At 39.4% G+C, this 20,242-nt stretch overlaps 1 protein-coding gene across 19 annotated transcripts in view; it reads right to left on the bottom strand.

Moving 5' to 3' along the window:
* The window catches only part of KALRN (kalirin RhoGEF kinase), a 496,146-nt gene that overhangs the window by 195,504 nt on the left and 280,400 nt on the right, over positions 1-20,242 (bottom strand). For all 19 annotated transcript variants that reach the window (XM_072040793.1, XM_072040795.1, XM_072040794.1 and 16 more), the window contains one exon: positions 8,772-8,963. In XM_072040793.1, coding sequence (XP_071896894.1) covers positions 8,772-8,963 — 192 coding nt within the window. The remainder of the gene's footprint in view (positions 1-8,771; positions 8,964-20,242) is intronic.

The raw sequence follows: 20,242 nt of genomic DNA, 5'->3' as shown, positions 1-20,242 counted from the left end.
TAACCTCTTTCTTGCTTTTTCCCTTTTCCTTGCCAATTTCTTGACATTCATCCTTGGTTAGGTTGCATCTGGTGCTTCTGTATGCTAACACGTTTTAATTAGTAACCTTGCCTATGGCAAAAGGATTTGCAATGCCTAAACATCTGATGCTTTTTCCAAGTCCTGCATGGACCAGATTGATACAGCACAAAATAATCCCCTCTCAAGGGAAACGTGATTTGGGTAGTTACACTTTCATCAGGGAGTGTGAGATCCCCAGCCCAAGGTCATGTAAATGTAATTCAGGGCCTATTTGCTCTAGGAGAAGAGTTGGCTTATTACTGAAGAATCAGTTGTAAATGTTCTATGCTTCTGCTACCATCATGAATTGCAAAAACATGTTCACCTTCTAGTATAATTTTAATATGTTACTTGTAATTACAAATCTGGATGTAATTAGCTGCAGTAATTGTACTAAGCAAATCAAATTTCGCACATCTCCATACTGATATATGCTTGGAGAAGTTCTTCCTACATCAAAAGATTTACTCAGATTTACACCAGTGTAATACAGTACAATTTGTTGCAGGAGGAGCTTTCCATAGCTGCAAAATATGCTCTACAAATTCAGCAGTAAATCCAGGTACCATTAAGTTTTCTTCTAAATTGTTCCCTGACTCTAAACATTTTGTTACTTCTTATATGGGGAGTTGCACTACCTCTTCCCTCTGTGCTTTTTCAATAGATTTGCTGTCTGACTTGCAGTCTTACCCTGATCTGCTGCTTTGAGACCTTTGTGCAACTTTGAGCTCTACAAAGGAATCTAGGAAGCTCAGAAATAAATCACTTTTGACACTTCTGAATCATTCTGAGACTTGCTAAGGATTAAACAAACTTGCGACCTTTCTCTTACCAAACAGTCCTATGGAATCCATCAACTGGAACCACTATGCTGACATTAACCATTTTAAACTAGTTTTATAGGCTCTCTTGCACATGTACACTTAAGAGGCAATAGAACATGTCTTTTGAGTGATGAGTGAATTATAGGGGTGCTCCTGTGATGCTTTGATGAGGAGTACTCCCTACACAAATTGTCACAGGCACTGGCTGCCCACTCTGTTGCCTTTGTATGCAACAACAAAAGCTGCAAGCCCACACACTGGGAATGGGAGAAGCCCACCTTCCTCATTATAAGCCCTTTCTTCCTTATTGTAAGACTAATAAAAGGGTACTTTAAGAGAGCTGGCGCCCCTTATTTAAAAGTGCTTATAAAGCACCCTTCTAGTTGCAGTATGAACCGCTGTTACTTGGAGAGCACGACATACAGGCTGAAGTCCCATCTCCATAACACACAAAACACATGCAAGGGTTTTCTGAAGCTGGTAATATTTGATTCATAGGAAACAATCAGTCAAAATACCAGCAATAGGCCTGAAAAATGTGGCTGTCAATGTACAAATTGAACTGAAGTCTGTAGGAATCCTTTGGTAAGGACATGGGAGAAAGATGGAAAGAACTTATCTTCCATGCATCTGCCTCAATTCTGCTGAAGGTTGGACATTTAATTTTATTAGCTTGATTCTGTCTTACAATTTTTTTATTTTTTTATTTTTTTTTTAAGGAAGATCACAGATGGTAGAATTTTATTCACTAGAGGTCTGGCCACACTTCAAACTCCTCTGCTCAAGATCTGGATGTGCTATACCAGGATATCACAGCTCTCTCCACTCCCAGCTTCTTAATCCTTCACGAAAAAAATCTTGCTTCTAGACAACAAATCGACAGGGAAGGGTGGCACACTGCACCACCCCAGCTGTCCTCATTCCTCAGCCCTCAGCCTCAGAGCTTTGCTAGCATTACAGAAAAGATTTAAACTTGCAAAGAAACCACCAACAAAGCAATGACTGGTGAATGCTTACCTTTGGGTCAAAGCCACAGGCTGTGCTCTGGAGATGGAAGAGGGTTTTGTTCCTATTTTTTTTTGCTTCATGGTAATTGATTAGTAGTAACTCAGAGTCAACTTTCACATAGCTCACACAAAAATAATGCTTGTTTTACTAGCAGAGCTATCTCTATAGCCCCAGTTACCAGAATCATAATGGTAAGCTAGCAGGTAAAGAAAAGCATCTGTCTTCTTCAAGGCATCTGCCTTCCAGGCAAAGGGCAGCATACACATACATTTATGTTACTGATGCATGCAGTGCTGTCTGTTCCCTTCATCCACATCTCCTGCTGTCTGCCAGCAAATCCACCTCTGATGGGAACATCAGAACATTTAAAAACCTAGTACTTACTTGTTTTAAAAAAAAACAACAGCATTTACTTAATCTCTTGTAAAAGCATTTGCTTCTTCCCCTGACCTTATCTTGCAAGTTCTCTGTTTACAGTACTCCCTCTGATCAAACTACACTGATTCAGCTCCCAAGAAGAACCATGCTCTTACTTGTAAAAAGCATAAATTTAAAGTCTGATGTTTCACAGTCATGCAGTGAGAGAAGGAGCAGGTATTTTCACAGTCCGCTTTTGTTTGCTGTTTTAGAAATCTCAGCTGGAAATTTTAGCCCATTGAAGGAACAAAATTTTAATCTTTTTAACCAGACACGTGGTCTTCATTCACACCCTGAAAAATGCTGGCATATGAGATGCCCAGTCAGAGCACATTTTAAGCATAGGGAGCCAATTTGAGTCATTTTAGTGTTTTATGCTTTCACTGTTTTAGATCTGGCCATATTATGAGAAAAGCAACAAAAGCACTGACCAGGATGGCAGTTCAGGAAAGAAGTGCTTTTGTGGGAACCATGTCCCCAGAATGAGACCTTTTCAGAGCTTCCAGAAGTTGCCAGAAAGTGGAATTGCTGAACTGATTATCCCCTTCATCATAAATCTGTATAATCTGATGGGTGGTTGCTCTGAAATGTCAATATTAACAGTTAAAGTAAAACAACCAATTATTAAGTTCAGTAAGATTAACTGTGAATCCTGGGTCAATTTACCACAAATGATAGGATATATCCCTGAACCACTGCCATGTTTGCTCCATGATTAACTTTGATTCATTCTGTCAACTCTTCTGACTCGAGTCAATAGCAGCAACCCTTAGCCAGTGAGCTTTTTGCTCCCTGCTTCCCAGAAACTTCCTCAACACGAGATCCAAACCCTGTCAAAATTAGTGACCTACATTAAAATAATTTCCTAATCATGATACTCAATCGAAGCAGAGAGAATTTAATTTCACAGCCCTTGGTTATCAAGCAAAATTAAGTTAGCAGTGCCTGCAGTAAAACACTTCCTAAACGATGGGGTAAACCCACTTCCATTACTCACTTGAGTAGCCCCACTGATGTCTGTGGGGTGACCGAGGTGACCTGCTGAACACAAATAATGTAAGTCTTTCTAGGAAGCTGCCTGACACTTAATGGTCTAGGACTTTGTTCTCAGTCTCACATGGCCTTATCAGACAAGCTGTTCCGAGTAAAACTTTCCATACCAGGTATCTGCCTAAGGCTGAACTTGATGAATTTTGAGGTAAAAGGTCCTGAATGATAGGAAGGGGTAAAAAGAGTTATTCTGCCTGTGTTAGAAAAGGAGTCTTATTTCTGCTTGCATGAGATGCTCCAGACACTCCATGCTTTTAAGCAGGGGTTTGAAATTTTGCAGGGATACCCTTGATGTAAAGAACATATATTATGTCATCCCTGTGAAAATCTGCCCAAATTTGGTCACTCAGAAGACCTCTGTCAAATTCCAGTTTGCACACGTTCAGTAAGAACCTGCTAAGAGTTTGGCAGTTCTTTTTTTTTTTTTTTTTTTCAATATTAAATACTTCCTGAGCTTGCTCATCATCAATTCTATGGGTCAGGTAGGTCTGGCAGGCTCCTCATGGCACTGCAAGCACTGAGCGCCTCCTTGTACTGCTCTGACCCACCAAAAGCCAACAAAGCCTGGACCTGCCTCTCCTACTTTTCCTGGTTTTCACTGTTCTGTTGCAGGGCTTGGTGCAACACAAAGGTGGAAACCTGAAACCCACTGAAAAATGGGAAATTTATAGGTGGTAAGACATGCTTTCCATATCCCGAAGAGCTATGAGGCATTTGCAGAACTGTTTTGGTGTTCAGGTTAAGACCCATGTGCTGTAAATGGATCCAAATAAAAAGAAGTTTGTCCTTGTATTTTAAGTTAGTGACTTCATGATCAGCCAACACAAGTAATGCAACAAACCTTTACTACAGCTACATACAGAATACAGGTATACTTTCTCTTAAACATCTACGCAAATCCTAAAGTCCTGCAGATGAAGACAAGACTTTATTTGCATGCAGGTATCACACATATGTAAGTGTAGCCTAACCTTGACACTTGCTTGACAAAAGCAATTTCTGGGACTTTCTATGCTGTTGTTTAAACCTGTGACTGAAGCTGAATCAGAAATTGCTGGTAGCACTACGTCCTGCTTCTCTAAGCAAGAGAAAACAAAACTGTGAGTACTAAACAGAAAATCTGTAGGGAAAGTGAGGACGTCTACAATATATTAAGTCATTATTTATTTATGCAAAAAGATTTTAAAGGTTTGTAATGATATAGAAATGTTGATAGTGCCCTTTTGTGTCTACATTTTTATACTTGGAATGATAAAGTCCACTTCAGAACCATAAATATAAAACTGTGAAATGTTAAGATTCAGACAAATAATTATTTGCACTGAGGTTTTTCAGTCTGCAGGGTGAGATCTTATCACATCTGCGAACTCTTCTCCAGGAGGCTCAAAAACTATTCTCATTTAAACAAAATGAAATGGCAGCCAAGAATCTTGTATTATTATTTGATCCTAGAAGCTGAGAGCTCACAAAAGAACATCAACCATCATGAGATTTGTGATAGAATTGCAAGATCTGGCAATTCTGCCACTAATTGATTTAGATCTGAAATAAGATCCTGAATTCAATCACACTTAATCCTGAGAGAAATGATTCAGGTACAAGTCTGTTGGAAGCATTTCTCCCTCTGACAATAATTTATAACTTTATCCTGCCATACAGATAATTGGATTTGATTCCCAAGGTAGCACGTTTCTGCTCACACCATCAGGAATGCCTTGCCTAAAAGAGTATAAAAATATTGATTAAACACTGAGAGCATCATGAATACTGTAGGACAGTGAGACACAACATCTCTTTTATAGGAAAGGCAATAGGACAACTACGTCACTCATGAGTTATGATACTAACAGTCACTTAGGGGACTGCTCTAAATTTGTGCTTCTAAAATGTTTCTCCCATTTCAGAAAGTCATAATTTCAGCCTATTGCATGTATTCATACAGTAAGACTGCTTAAAAAAAATCCGAATTATTGTTATGTTTAATTGTTAGTCTTTCATATTCCCTCAGTTGTATAGGTCAATGTTTAGCATAAAGAATCCTATCATGATTATTTGACATGAAGTGAGCAGTGATTCAGGTCTACTGTGGTATTAAGAAAAAATTGCTCCTAGCTTTCATTGCTCATGGGATATCTAGATTTAAATTTAATTCAGTACTATGTATTGTCCTGAAGAAATTCTAGCAAGGAAGATTTTTAAAAGAAACATTTATTTGACAAGATGGCTTTTTAAAAATGGGAGCTGTTGAAAGTTTCTCAGATGCTGGAAATCTTAGTAGTCACACATGGAGACGAAGAGGTGAGCAGAGTACAGGTGAAGCAGTGAGAAGTTCACTGTCGATGCACTCTGGGAATTACTGCATCAGAAATGCAATTCATCTGCTCTAGGAAGATTGTCAAAAGCAACGTGTTTGCTGCAGGAAGATATTTCGGATATTTCCATAAAAAACATGTCAGTAAGACTGATTCTTTCTACTTAACTCTCCCTTTCACCAGTTCTGTCTCAGTAGATTAATATATCAAGAAATAATGAGAATTTGGGAAAGTTAGATGAAAAATACATCTAGGCCATAGTTTCCTGCATTATTGCCAAGAAAACACTAAGCCAACTGTTTATTCATTTCCAAGGACATAAGAGAAATACTCTTTAATAGTTTAAGAAATGGTTTCTTTAAGAATTACAAAGGCTGAAATTAAAAATGACAGTTAGTATTAAGTAATTAATAATGTCGTTTAGAATAATGCAAAACATGCCAGGTGTTAAACACCCTAACATGCCAGCCAAACGGCTTTCTCCTTGCCCCAAGACACTCCCAGGTGAAGTGTTTAAATGGGCACAGTACAGCACAGTACCAAGCACAAGGCTGCAGGTAGGAGAGCAGGGTTAATCAGGGAGGCATGTGTTGGCACTGTAGCTGGAATGCCTCCTGGTAAAACAGCAGCAATGGATCTCAGATGTTCCTGTATTTCACTGCTGTAGCAAAAGGATTTTTGCCTTGCCATCTGCTAGAATTTAAATCTGACTCCACACTCTTTCTTTAGCTCAGCTAAAACTGCCATTGACTCAAACAGAATTTTGCTTGATAAACCCTACCTTTAAAATTGGAATCTAATGTTATCTTTGTTGGACTGAAATGCCAGCTAATACGGTGGATTTACTTTTAAGCAATTTTGGGAAACTAGCATGGATGGTGCAGGTCTGGCCTGGGCAGGTGGCTAGAGCAAGAACTTGCATTGGGTCCAGCCCAACCCTGTAGGCTGGGAGTTCTCACCACAGCGGTGTGCATCTCCTGGTCAGAATCTGAGAAGAAATCAGTTGAGTTCAGATATGAAACAGAGAAAGGACATAATATTATCAGAGGCAATGTGGAAGAGGAAAGATGTTTGTATTTCTTCATTTTTGACAAATTCCACTATCTGTTTTTCATGTTGAAAAACAAAAAATACATTGGTTAACACGTCAGTTTAGAATACATGTATATGTGCAGAAACGCACCACTGAAGGAGGCACACAAATAAATTCAGTGAACTTACTGAATGACCCGAGTGTTCAGCCTCCCCAGGAGTGGAGATAACACAGGGGTGAAGATGTGAAAACTTTTCTTGCAAAAAGCTACTGTGCATCCTCCAGATATTGGGGGGAAGGTGCTGCAGGAGACTGCATTAACTTTTGCAGCCTCTTTCCATCCAATCTAATAGCTATCATTTGCCCTGATGAATGTGGATCTCTGGATCCATCCTGACTTTGCTATATTCCACTTTTATGCCACAGCTCCCTCATCTGTCCCTCTGGAGTGTGAGAGCTTAGGCACCCAGAAGAGTCTGTCCACTCCGAATCTCCCTAAAACTGACTGCAAGTACTTAGGGGGCATCACAGCACCCATCTGTCCCAAGGGTAAATGACAATAAGACTGAGATTAAGGGTTCACTCTGAATACCTAGTAAACAGCACTGATGCTGTTACAAAAGATTCTCTTTTTAATAGTTTCAGAAAAGATTGGTGTTTTAATACATCTGCATTTTTATACCCCCAAAACATGGCTCATTGAAACCAGGTGAGTGCAGCTGGCTAGCTCCCTTCTTGTTGGAGAAGGTTAGAGGTGAGCATTCTGCACTGCAACCCAAAACCTTCACACAGGGAAGCTTTAGTTCCCAAACCCAAATTAGGCCACTCAGTACCAGGAATCATCAGAAGAAATTTAGATGATAGAAAACATTATACTGATAGCTTCCTGGCATGACTAGTCACCACCTGCATAGGTGAGGCAAGGTTAATCACAGTAAGAAACTGTTATGAAATAATTTGAGTGAGGAAATAACCAATTAAGTTTCCCCTGTGGCAAACCAGAATAGCTGCAATCATTTGAGATACACTGGAAACAATAATACTATTCACAAGCTTAAAGTACCTAGTTGTTTTTTTTTTTTTTTTTTCTTCATATATTTCTGAAGCAGGACATAAAAGGAAAACCCTCATGTATCAACAGCTATAACAGACATGCTGAATCTCCAACATCTTCCACGTACACATATGTACGAATGTGTGCATACACCCTCTATTTAAGGAGGCTCCCCAGCACATTAAGACCTGCTGCATACAACTTGTTTGTAACACGTAAATCAACAAACACAAGGTAAAGCTTCAGTTTCTAACATCTTTCTGATTAAGCGTGCTATTGCAAACAGACGCTACAGACCATGAAAACAACCATTCTGACTAATTCCATCTCTCTCAGCAGAAAGCCTATCTTTAAAAGTCACTCATCACTGAATGGCCTTTGGTCTGCAGAAAAATGTGAAGTATGCTTTAATTACATCCCCAGTGGCCTCCCATTTGATGGCCTGTCCACTGTATCTCTGGCGAGACAGCCTTATCTCTGGATATTTTTCAATTATGCTAAATTGCATTTATTCAGGTCCTCACTGATTCACTGTATCAGTATGTGGCTGTTTGCTCTTTACCCATAATTTTGAAAAGTGAAGTCTGCCTCATTAAAAAATGTAAGATTTCCAGTAACACTTAATGGTTACATTAATTAACATTTCATTCAAATAGAATTCCTCTAATGATATGTATCATCCTGCAAGCATGTTTATATCTAGTGTGTTAATATCAACTGATGTTCTTACAAGAAAATTCTTGCTTTATGACATAAATTCTAGTTGTGAATTAAGCACCATTTGATCTGTTATGTAATTCCTTTATTTTACTGTGCTATTTTGCTCATGTGTTTCATTCACATTTTGTTTTCTCTTTACAACAGCTATTCTTATGTATCAAGCAAACTAGATTTCAGTCTAGCACAACGATGATGCCTCTTCAATGTTATCTGGATTTTCAGTTTGTACCCAGAGTCAGCCTCTTGCAGCACTGTGCAGTACACAGAAAAAAAAACCCTCATGCACATCTTACCTCTTTGGTGTGGGTATGGAAGGAGACTGACATGTCCAAGAGAAGTTTCCTCTGTTCCACCCTCCGGACAAAGTCCTGAATCCGTACTTCCAGATGCCGGGCTGCTTTATAGATCTCTTCAGGGTCACATTCCCCAGTCTGAGCCAGCTGCTCTGCAGCCTCTAAAAGCTTGTCTGCATTGGTGTACGTATTCTACCAGCAAACAAAGCAAGAAACAGAGTATGAGTAATACAACTGTGGCAAGCATACCCCTGAAACAGGCTGTTTATACTTTCAAAGGCATGAAAGCAAGTGATTACTAGTATTTTAAACAATAGTAATAATTCCTATGGGTGCTGCCATCTGTGGAAAGAGAATGTATAAAGCCACACAGACTAAGCCTTGAGTAGGCATGAAACAATTTCTTATTTGAAACACACCACCCCAGCCCTGTCCAGGCACAGCAACAGGACTGTGCACTTGTTTATTTCCAAGTCCCCTGGAATTTCTCAAAGATAATGTAATGAAGCAAGGGGTCTCACCACCTCAGAAGCCAACAGTGCTTCATGTGACACTGGGCTACAAGCTCACTGCAAAGGCCTCCCAATGGCTATCGCATTACAGCGTGTAACCAAGTCACCCAGAGATGTCTCAGCCTCAGGAAACATTTCCCTTTCAATGGTCTTTGTGAGATAAATTGAAAGACTGCGTCTTGAAGTTCCTTCTGTATTTTTCCCTCTTGTCTGCTGTTCTGCACTGTATTTCTAAGCAGAGTAGGTCCACTTGATTAACTGGCAGCTGCCAGTATGCAACGCTTAGATTGGTTTGGAGGGGTATAATTTCCAGACTGCCTGAGCCATGTACCTGCCCTCCATTATAAAAGGATTGGAACACTTCACTGTCCTGATTTACCCCATAGCCATGGTCTTTGCGATATGAGACCCCTTACCCCAGCCTCACAGAGGGAACTGAAGAATGCGGAAGCTCCATGAAGTACCCACGACATGCTAAGCTGAAGGAAGAGAGGTGAATCCTACTCCACCAAACTTAATTCAGTGTTCAGAGTACCTGCTCATCCTTTCTCTCCCTCTTTCATGTTTGCAGAAAACACCACCGAACCAATACACCTGAGATTCCCATAAATAGCAGCAGAAAGGTAATGGGAGTGCAAACCATCTTCTCCATAGCCAGGAATTAAAGATAGTCAGCCCTTGCTGTCACAGAAAAGCTTTCTTATCTCAAGTTGAGGGCTATAGCTCTGTGGTGTTAAACACTTAATACAGAGAGACAAAGATATCAGCTTGACGTAGGGAGTTTCCAGTACTGGGTGGGATCTTCAGAAATGCTCAGCCTTGGCCTACGACTGCTCCCACTGGGAATTTTAACTTCCCCATCAATAGAAGCAGAATTGTAGCACTTTCCTTTTCAAAATCCTACTGAGAATCCTCCTCAATTTAAAAATGCATTAACTTGAAACATATACTTAAAAGACATTTCAAAACTGTGGACACACATACTTCAGAGCATTAAAGGAACACTGTCAAACATATAAGCCATAAATCAAGTCCTGTTGTTCTTACTGGGATAATACCTTGCTACAATCAATAGCTGTTACTAAAGAAAATATTGAACACAAAGATGGAACGCTGGCTTCCAAGTGTTTAATGGGGAAAAATATTTCCAGTTATAAAAAGCAAAAAGAAAACAGCTCATTCACTGTTCATTTTCCCAGTTTCTGAGGGCTGACTATAAATACACGGTATTTGCATTTCTCCTTTTGGACTGTGAAGAACACATTCTAGACAGTTTTGTTACCAACAGTAAATTTTTATTCCCTCACTTTCAGGTCACTGCTGTAATGGCTAGGTTGTTAACAGTGGCAAAACTTTATGTTTTAATAACCATTTTTTGGAAACCTCTTTAGCTGAGAATTTGTAAAAATTTTCCATTTAATATGATCTGTATTAGGGTCCAGTTTCACTTAACAGCATCCTTTCTGAATAATCCTCTTCCAACAGTATTTGGAGCACATGCCAAAGCTAGCACTGTTTTTCAAAGTCTACTTTACTCTTGGCTTTTTTCACATATTACCACTACAACAGCACAAACACCAGTGCAGCTCCCTAGGGAGAAGATTGTCCCTTGCTTTTGTGTAATATTTAGTACTCTTTTAAACACATTCACACTCTGCTTATAGAACAATTCTAAGAGAACACCTTGTTGAGACACAGTATGAATACAACTCTCGTACTTTTATCCTAGCACCTACACACTTGCGTCCAACTCAGCTGAAAACCATCATGAGTTTACTGATCCCAAGATGTGAGTTGGAGTGAGGTGAGTTCACTGATGTGATGATCAGACACAAGTGGCCTGGATGGCATGTCCTGGATGGTGAAAAGAGTGTAGGCAGAGCCCTAGGCTTTGAGGAAGAAAAAGAATGAAGATTGTCCCCAAAAGAGACTTTGGCCATTGTGTACAGACACTAAAGGATGCAGTGGTCCTTCAGTAATCCCTCTGCATTACACAACATTCTCCAAAGGCAAATGGAATTTTCTACAAGGAAGCTGGCTGGGTGTAGATGGAGATGTATATTGTGTTTGCCCAGGGCTCTCCCAGGCACTGTCAACATATGACAAAAGTTTGCATCTGCAAAGTATTCATACCTAAATTTGGCCAAGACTGCTATGGCTGTGAACACTTAGTGTGGACAACAAGTCTGAACACAGCACATTTTGAGCTTGGTGAAATCTTTGTCCCCCTGCTTTTTATCTGTTCCTACAAAGCTCCCAGCTAATTATCTGGGTTTTAAAAACAGGTGCAGTTTATGATAGGAAAAACACTAATGTCTTCATCCCTGCCATTCCAGAAGGAAGGCTTGGTGCTGAGAGATTTCCAGCTCAGTGATGCAGATTCAAGAGGTTTAGATACACTTCAGATAAGCAACCACAGCTGGGAGTTAACCGCACTTGCCTTGAACTCCAGGGCTTGATGTATTTGTGAAAGGATTGTCATCTTCTGTCAGATGAGATACAAATACAGCATATGCCAAATAAGCTAGAGGTTAGTTCTTTAGTGAGAGCCTGCACTATTTTTGTTTGTTCTGCTCATTTGCTTCAAGTGCAAATAAATCATATTGAGTTGTTACAAATATCAAATATTTTCATGTACATCTATTTCTCTACAAGTGCCGTATTAAAGCTATGTTCAACCTGAGAGCTTCAACCTGGTTAGTACTATAATGCTCCACTACTTGCCTGCTTCGCACTTTCACATTTTCATCCCAAGCTCCCTCTCTTGCTAGCAAGATCTTCAGAGCACAGGTCCTTTTTTCATCTGTTCAAAGCACTTTGTACTTTTATGGTGTGACATAACAAGTACTAGATCAGGACACAGGGGGAATCCAAGAGAGAATTAGGTCTCATGATGAAGAAAAGCATATAATAAATAAGTCTTCCTTTACAAATACCTTCTTGTCCCCCTGCCACAAGAGTGCTTCAGATTCCCAGCCCTCCCAAGACCTGGAAGGATGTACCCAGAGCACCAGATCTAGGTACATGTCCACAGTGGCACCAAGATACAAAACCTTGGAAGACATCATCATCTAATGCAACCACTAGAAAAAAAAATGTTGCTAGAAGGATATTCATAGCTATCCCCTTTTCTGCAAGTGCCAGCCCCACAGAATATTTTCTATGGCATCCTGAGGAAGAAGATGCCAAAAATGGCTAATCCCTCTGGAAGGCAAGACCCTACACAGAATCTCAATTCTACATAGGGATTTGTGGAAAGTAGTTCCTGTTAAATAATGATAGCACTAATTACACACAAAAAAATCTTGGAGCTGTAACGTGATATGCTCTCTGAAAGTTTAGTGGTGCATGGTATTTTTTCCTAAAGTTGCTTTAACGCCTGAGAAAACTCAGAATCCTTGAATTTCTGTCTCAGTGATCTACTAACTTGCATTACGTACTTCTGAAACATTTCAAGAGCAAAACCAATTTCCATCTCAAATCTCTTAGTATCTTCCTCTACTATCTTTCCATGATCACCTACTCATCTTGCGAAGTCTGCAATTACACACAAAAAAAATAGTAAATGCATGCCTCAGGCTTCAGAATAGGAACAGCTGTAGTATATGATTTTGGAATTCATTTTTTCATCCGTCTTCTGTTTGTTGCAAATAAAAAAAGAAACACAGGAAAAGAAACAGACTAGCAAAACCCATACAGTAATCCCTACCACAATTCAGAATGAGAGGTGCTTGCAGTTTGATCACATAGCAATATTTGCTAATAAGATTCTCATAATTTTGGTTCTTAATTTTTAAGAGTTTGACATTCTGCAGCAAGGTAAAAAAAAAAAGGACTGCTTATGAGAAAAGCTGATGTGAATTTTCCCCGTTATACTTACTACTCTATCCTTTTTACTTCATATCAACAAATGCTAAAATGCCATGATCAATTTCTGTCTCTGAGCAGATCTCATCTGATTCCACCATGTCTCCAGGTTAACATGTGTGAAGCTGTAGCAGCATCAGAAGTGTACTATCCCAACACAGCTCCTTCAGCTAACTGCCTATGAGATTTCCTTCAAGTTGAAACCAACATTACTGTGTCCATAATCCTTGTATTATAGATGTATTTTGTCAACCATTCTCTCCAAATCTATCTAACCCAGAGTAGGAGTTGCACTGATTCTCAACATCAGAGAGTACTGGCTGCATGCAGCCAGTGCTGGCCTCACCAGCTACGGAGAGAGAAATTTGCATTACAATGCTTAGTAAAACAATTCTGCTTTGAAAGACTTTGGCATATTTTTCTAAAAACAAACAAACAATAACAAAACAAAGAAAAAAAAAAAGAAAAAAAATATATACCTGAATAATGCATCAGTTAATTCTTGTCCCAATGTAAAGGTTAGAGGTATGAGAACAGAAATATTTTGCCATTCTTGTTTATGATATCTATTGCAGCGTAAAGTCTAACAGTTTAGTCACTTAGAGACAAATTATTTTGAAAACATTTGAAAGACATCAGATTAGTGCAGCATTTTGTTTTTGACCTAAGGGTATTTTTACAAAATGATTCCACATAAAGTTTTTCCTTCAGTTCTAGCAATTAAACTTGTAAATAGTTTATTGCTGCATGTTTCTATGCAGATTACATTGAAAATGGCTGTCTAATAGTTGTCCAGGGACCAATTTATGGCTAAAAGTTGGGCTTGTTCCCCCTTCCAAATAATCTCCCCTTTCACGATATTTTACAGCTCTTTATTATATCTGAGAAATTTTCATGGCACCTGTCTCCAAGATGGAGATCCTGGTCTCCAAGATCTCCACGGTGATGTGAACTATGCTGATCAGCCAGAGAAAGACATTTAGTTGCATGAATCAGAAGCACGAGGCAGGAGAATGAGGCAGGTGATCAGATACATCGTTGTGTCAAACCCAGACTACATACCTCAGACACCTCACTTCCTAAGAACATGTTTAGATACGCTGAAGGGGAATGAGGCAGCACTGGTCTGCCTTATTCCATATTGATCAAGTTCTGGTGCTGTGGAAGGAAGTTCCAGGCAAAGGTTTCTCATATTCTTTCAGAGTTGTGTCACCTGGGTTTTACCACATAAATAATGCAGAAAAGATGCCACCTCCAGACACCAGTAAATACCGACAAGAGAGAGAACTTAGATGACTAGCTTAGACCTGATCTTCTTGACTAAAGACAAGTGATGGGAATCCCATTTTATGCTTGCAAGCTGAAATTTAGCAAAATTATTAGATTTTCTCTGATGTGATACCTTCTCTGCGAGCTGTAACTTGCTCAACACCAAAGATGAAATTCCAGTATTATTACTCCTGCAGTGAGGATGGGATGTTGAGACAAAGGTCAAAGCCTGATCCATCTCTCACTGAAAACAGCAAAAAGGATCCTACTGACTATAGTGAGAAATGGGTCAGCCTCTGAGTCATTGACTCAAGAAGGAGAAGGAGACAAAAAATGGTGAAGTGCTGCAGGCAGACCTCTGGAGGCCATGCACCTCTGTTCAGTGCATATAGGAGAGCAGGCAGCACTCCTCCTCACAGAAACTACAGCATGATTCACGTTCACGAAATGATTATGGAGCTGATTCTGCATTTCTTCTCAATCCTTATAATCTATTGTTGTCCTTTATTACCAAGTTCAGTTACTGTTAACAGATATTTGCTCAGGCCACTTTGTTAAAAGTAGCTCTGTTTTTTTGTTTGGGTTAAATGATGTCACAGAGAGGCTTTTGTTGGAGCATTATATCTTTAGTAATTTGATATTCTAAAGGTAAAATGAGTGACCACGATGAAGGATTCCTTTGATAAATAAATCTGGGGTTTAGAGAAGCATCCATCTTTGTCAAAATTCCTCCTCCCTTAAGGGCAAAGGCTAAGTGTATATGATGATCTAATGTAAAATGTGATTTTATTCAGTTTCAATTTCACATAATCAAATCAAGACCTATGTTCTTACTTGTGTTCTATTGCTCTAATTCAAAACAGACTTACAAGGAACTATGGCTACACAACTTAAAGGCAGAACGTCTCTCTGAGGTCATGTAGCCACTTGCTCTATCGATACAGGATCACTCCCTACTGTACACTAGGAATGGATACAGTAGACCTTTCTTAAAAACATCCAGATTAATGAAGTTTCCATTATAATCTTTAGCAGACTGATCTTTCCTTAAATCTGACAATTCATCTAAGGCTTTTCTTGTCATAATTCTGCACCAGTTCTCTTTACTCTGTCCTTCCTGAAGTCTGAGATCTTCAAATCCTAGAGCCTGTTATATTTTCTTTCGATGAACACTTAAGACCATGCCTACCCTTAAAGGAGTGAATAATAATCGCATCTGTTTAAGTAGTTTACCAAATGAGGGTCTCAGGTAAGCTTATGAGTGCAAGCATGTACAAGTTTGTGTCCAAATTTCAACCTCTTGACAATTTCAATAAAATAACTACTGTTCTCAGGACTGCATCCTATTTGCCAATGTACTTGAAGAACCAGAGTGCCTGGAAAGTCATTTCAGCATGCAAGCACTGCATAGAAGACCTCTCCCAGCTCCTCAAAAAGTTATCTCGGAGCTGATAGATACATGGGGTTGCAATGTCCTGCCTCTCATGTCCTACTGAGGGATTGTGGGTAATTCATGCTGTTTTAAATTATTTTTCTTTCAGACAGTTTCTGGCTGAGCACCCGTATTTACTGATCTATTGTCACTATCCTCACCAGAATTTGAAACTTAGCTCAGTTCAGAAACATCCACAAATTTCAGGAATGAAAAGTTTACTCCCATTTCAAATGGTGAGGAGGCCATGTATAAATAATACCATGCTGATGTTAATTACTACTTTAATCCTCAAGTAGTATCATGGTTTCAGTGGGTTATTTAAGCATAAGGGATTTTTAAGGATGAATGAGAAACAAACTGTTCCCAAGAACAAACAAGGTAGATGCAACACAGCATCTTCACTAAACATGAAGAACCACGTATTTTTCCATGTATTGTTATTTTTCATTTATGCTTTTCCCTCAGGGTTCACCTACAAGCTGAGATGAATTTATTATTTGACATTACACATTACATTAAAAGCTCAAACCCATAAAAATGGCTTAAAAGTTAACTCAGTCCTTTAAACAAACAAGTAAGATTAGAATTATATATTATATAACAATATAATATAATATAAATATTATTATATACATAGGAAATATAACAGCTAAAAGAATTCTTTATCCTACTTCATATTGAGGGCTTACTTTAGATTAAAACAATGTCACTTATGTTGTATTTTAATCACATCAACTATTCATCTTAAATCAGGAGTGCAATCACAGTATAGAAAAATACTCTATTAGCACAATCACACTAATTAACTTTGCTGCGATCACAACTATTATTCAATGAAATGCAAGTGATACACATAGTGAACTAATGTTTTAAATTCCATCTAATATCACACATCACATCCAATATTAATAAGTATGCAAAGACGTAGATATGCCCAAATACCACACACACACAAATCACAAACTATTAACCCAGTACTTCTCAGGCCAGCTTAATCATCACTGAATTTTACTGTCACTACTGAAATATACCATCCATGCAAGGACTTTAATCGGAATGCCTCGAAAGGTATTTTCTTCTCTGATACCCAAATGCTCAAATGCATTTTTGGCTGAGATCTAGACTTTTCAAACCTCTGCTGGGATTTTTTTTTTTTAGTATTGCAAGATTCATTTTAGGTTTTGCTCCAAGGGGGAAGATGGGATTTCATTCTTTCTTTAGCTAGAAAGGCTACACTCACCAAAGGTTTCACCCACATCCTGCCAAACCTCCTCTTTCCTCTCCATTTTATTTTGAGTTTATAGGAGTAAGTTCCTCTGTTAAATAAACATCTAAGCACAAACTTAATATGAGACATGTAAATAAACCTACTCTTTCCAGAGAAGCAATCTGGACACTTCATGTGGTGTGTGTATCCACTTCATGTGGAGTGTGTATCATTGCAGGATTACTCTGGAGTCCAATACACATTTTTAAAAAGTTGCAGTTTGAAGCATGAGGAATACATACTACTTTACACTTTGTGAGCTGTGATTCAAGAAGTTCTGATTTGCAAGGCTCCACACACAGGAGCTGGAAGAACACTCCTTTGGCACAAGAATGGTGTTTTAATCACACAAAGCCAGTTTTTGGTGTCTTTCCTGAGACCTAAAGAGGTTGCCAGCTGAGAAAGCAGTGTTGCCCCAGGAAGGCTTATACGCTGGGTCTAATGCACAAACAGCTGTGTTTACAAACCAAAGAAATTTCTGAGAAAACAATTTTCAGAGACTGTATTGAAAAAAAATTAACAGTTTTAATTGAGGAGGTCTCATAGCCCTTCAAAGCCAGCAGTTATACCTTACTTTGGCACCCTACAGCACCTTAAACAGAAAGATTGCCTACTTACTATGTAGGCTCATTCTGTGCTTATAGGGGAAGGAATATGAAATACAATAGAGAGCTAGGTAAAGATCAATTAATACTCTTAGGAATACTTTTCTCTTTTTCTGTCAACCTATTGCTGTTCTAGGAAAAGAATATTTAAACAGTGCATTAAAATGAGATGATGAAATACTCCCGTTGCTGTTTCAGTATTTTATGGATGGAGGGATGTACAAGAATTGTGGAAGATATCTGAAATGGACAATTATTGGCCAAATTTTATCCTAGCATGAAAACAGCTTGATACTTTCCTCTTTGAGAACATCTTTGCACAGTAACAGGCACGTGGAAGTATGGAAGCATGGAAGTGACAACAAGGACAGCAGAACAATGTTCTGGGGTCAGACGTGAAACCAAACTGGCCTTGCAGCCAAAAATTAACATCTGATATTGGTTAGCTTTATGCAGAATGGTGAGGGTACCAGGAAATATTGTCACTGCAAAATGACTTGTTAATCAAGTGATTAGCAGAGTGTATGAATGAGAGCTGCTGAAGTGACTGCGAGGTAACTGAGCCTTTGAAGAAAGCTCAACAGAGGTGAGAAAAGCATTTTGTTTTGCACAGATGACAAGGGAGCACAACAAGGCGAACTGTCAGGAGCAAACCAGAGTGTTCTGAAAGCTTCTCAAATGATAAATATTATCAACAAGCCCAGACAGTACATAGCAAAGCCTCCCAAGTTCTGTATGATAGGAAGGAAAAGGGAAGGAGAGTAGAGGAAGACAGCTGTGTGGCAGCTCAGAGGTGAGCAATCTGGGAGGACACGGTATTGTTTTCTGTCCCAAAGGCTCAGCTTGTGTCTTTTCTGAGCCCTGCAGACATGAGTGCAATCATGACAGCTTTATCAAGTCCTGCCGGCCTTCTCAATTGAAATAACTTCGGGCATTCTGGATTTAATATCATGCTCACAATTTGGCGGTTTCAAAGAAACAGTGATGACAGTATTAAAAGGCTTTAGACTGTCAGCAGCACTGGGAAAAGTCAGTACCAAAACTAACTGGCAGCACTACTGCCATGAAAACAGAGGCGGAAATAAAGCTATGACATGAATTCTGCAAACTGTCTGGCTTTGTTTCTAGTGTCTTGGTTTTTATGAAACCTGTTTTAAATAAGACAGCAAAACACTTCTTTCCCCACAGCCACTTCCTCAGCTGTGCCTCTCTTTCCATCACTGTAGAGATAGGTTGTACATTTTTCCTGCAGCACATCTTGAACGAGGTGGGGCTGCTTATAGAACGAGATAATGTTTAACACAAGAAAATTCAGCAGAACTCTCTCCTGAATTCCCCAAAGCTTCCAGCTTACAAAATCCTATATAGACAAATACGGAGACCAGGCAGGCTGGACCACAACACAGTATTGTATATACGTCAAGTAACAATTGTATTTTTTATGCATGCAACGTAAGCTTCTGCAAAAAAGCAGGTCTAACAAGAATTCATCACAGGACCTCAAGATTCGCAGCCAACTCTATTTTTCCATAAGTTAAAGGCCACCTCTGACAAACAAATGGATATTTGTGAACAACACGGACAGAAAAAACGTGCCGAAAGATGTGCCACAGCCTTTCAGCAGGGTCAGCGCGCTGCTGCTGCCTCTGGAGGGATGCAGAGATTTAATGAAATTTTTGCTGCTGCTCCTTTGTAACACAGATTACCTCCCTGACATGCTACACTGCATCAGCTCCTGTGCTCGCACCCAGGTGGGAGTGGTGTGGGAGATTTTCTCAGCGAGGGCACCGCATCTCCTGGTGCAGCTGAGCTGCTGTGACATGCGAGTGCTGTCTACATTCCCCCTAGACCCAGAGGGAAGCAGGGAGTCTTTTGGTACTCTCATGGGTCCCTTGTATTCACCCAGGCAAATCTGACTTGTAGCAAAGATGCACTTAAAAATTGGCATTTCCATCCAGAGGAAACCTCACACTTGGGTACACTGCCTGCCAGAGACAAAACATGATGAGAAGAAAATGTCAACACCTCTGTTTTGCTGACAATTTGGACATTTCAATTTGGCAGAAGGGGAAGGTTTCTCAACACACCCTTTGAGCAGGACTGGTAACACACCACCTGCCCATCTCTCAGATAACCTTAGTCCCCATCCCCCTGCTCTCTGGCCTTCAGATAATTTGATGGCAAGTTTCTCTATTCTCTATCTACAAGAATAAGCCAGCCTCCCCAGTTTCAATTACAACTGAGGTAACTTTTGACTTCACCTCCTTGTTCCAGCTCAGCATCCTTAGGTGCAGGTCAGTGAGATCCAAAGGGATTCAGAATCTCTTCACTGTCAGCATTAATTCAGCTCTCCATCACGGTTTACACATAGGAATTTGTTTCAAATGAGTAGAAACTATTCTCTGAATCTTATTAGATTTATAAACCCATTTTTCACCACTGTTATTTCAGTGACGTGAAATGTCCATACAGCTTACCCATCAAATTAGTTCTTCAGAGGTGCTGTGAAAGCAAAA

The sequence above is a fragment of the Anas platyrhynchos genome, chromosome 7, assembly GCF_047663525.1.
Source record: "Anas platyrhynchos isolate ZD024472 breed Pekin duck chromosome 7, IASCAAS_PekinDuck_T2T, whole genome shotgun sequence".
Taxonomy (NCBI): Eukaryota; Metazoa; Chordata; class Aves; order Anseriformes; family Anatidae; genus Anas; species Anas platyrhynchos.
This window is presented reverse-complemented; position numbering and strand designations above follow the sequence as displayed.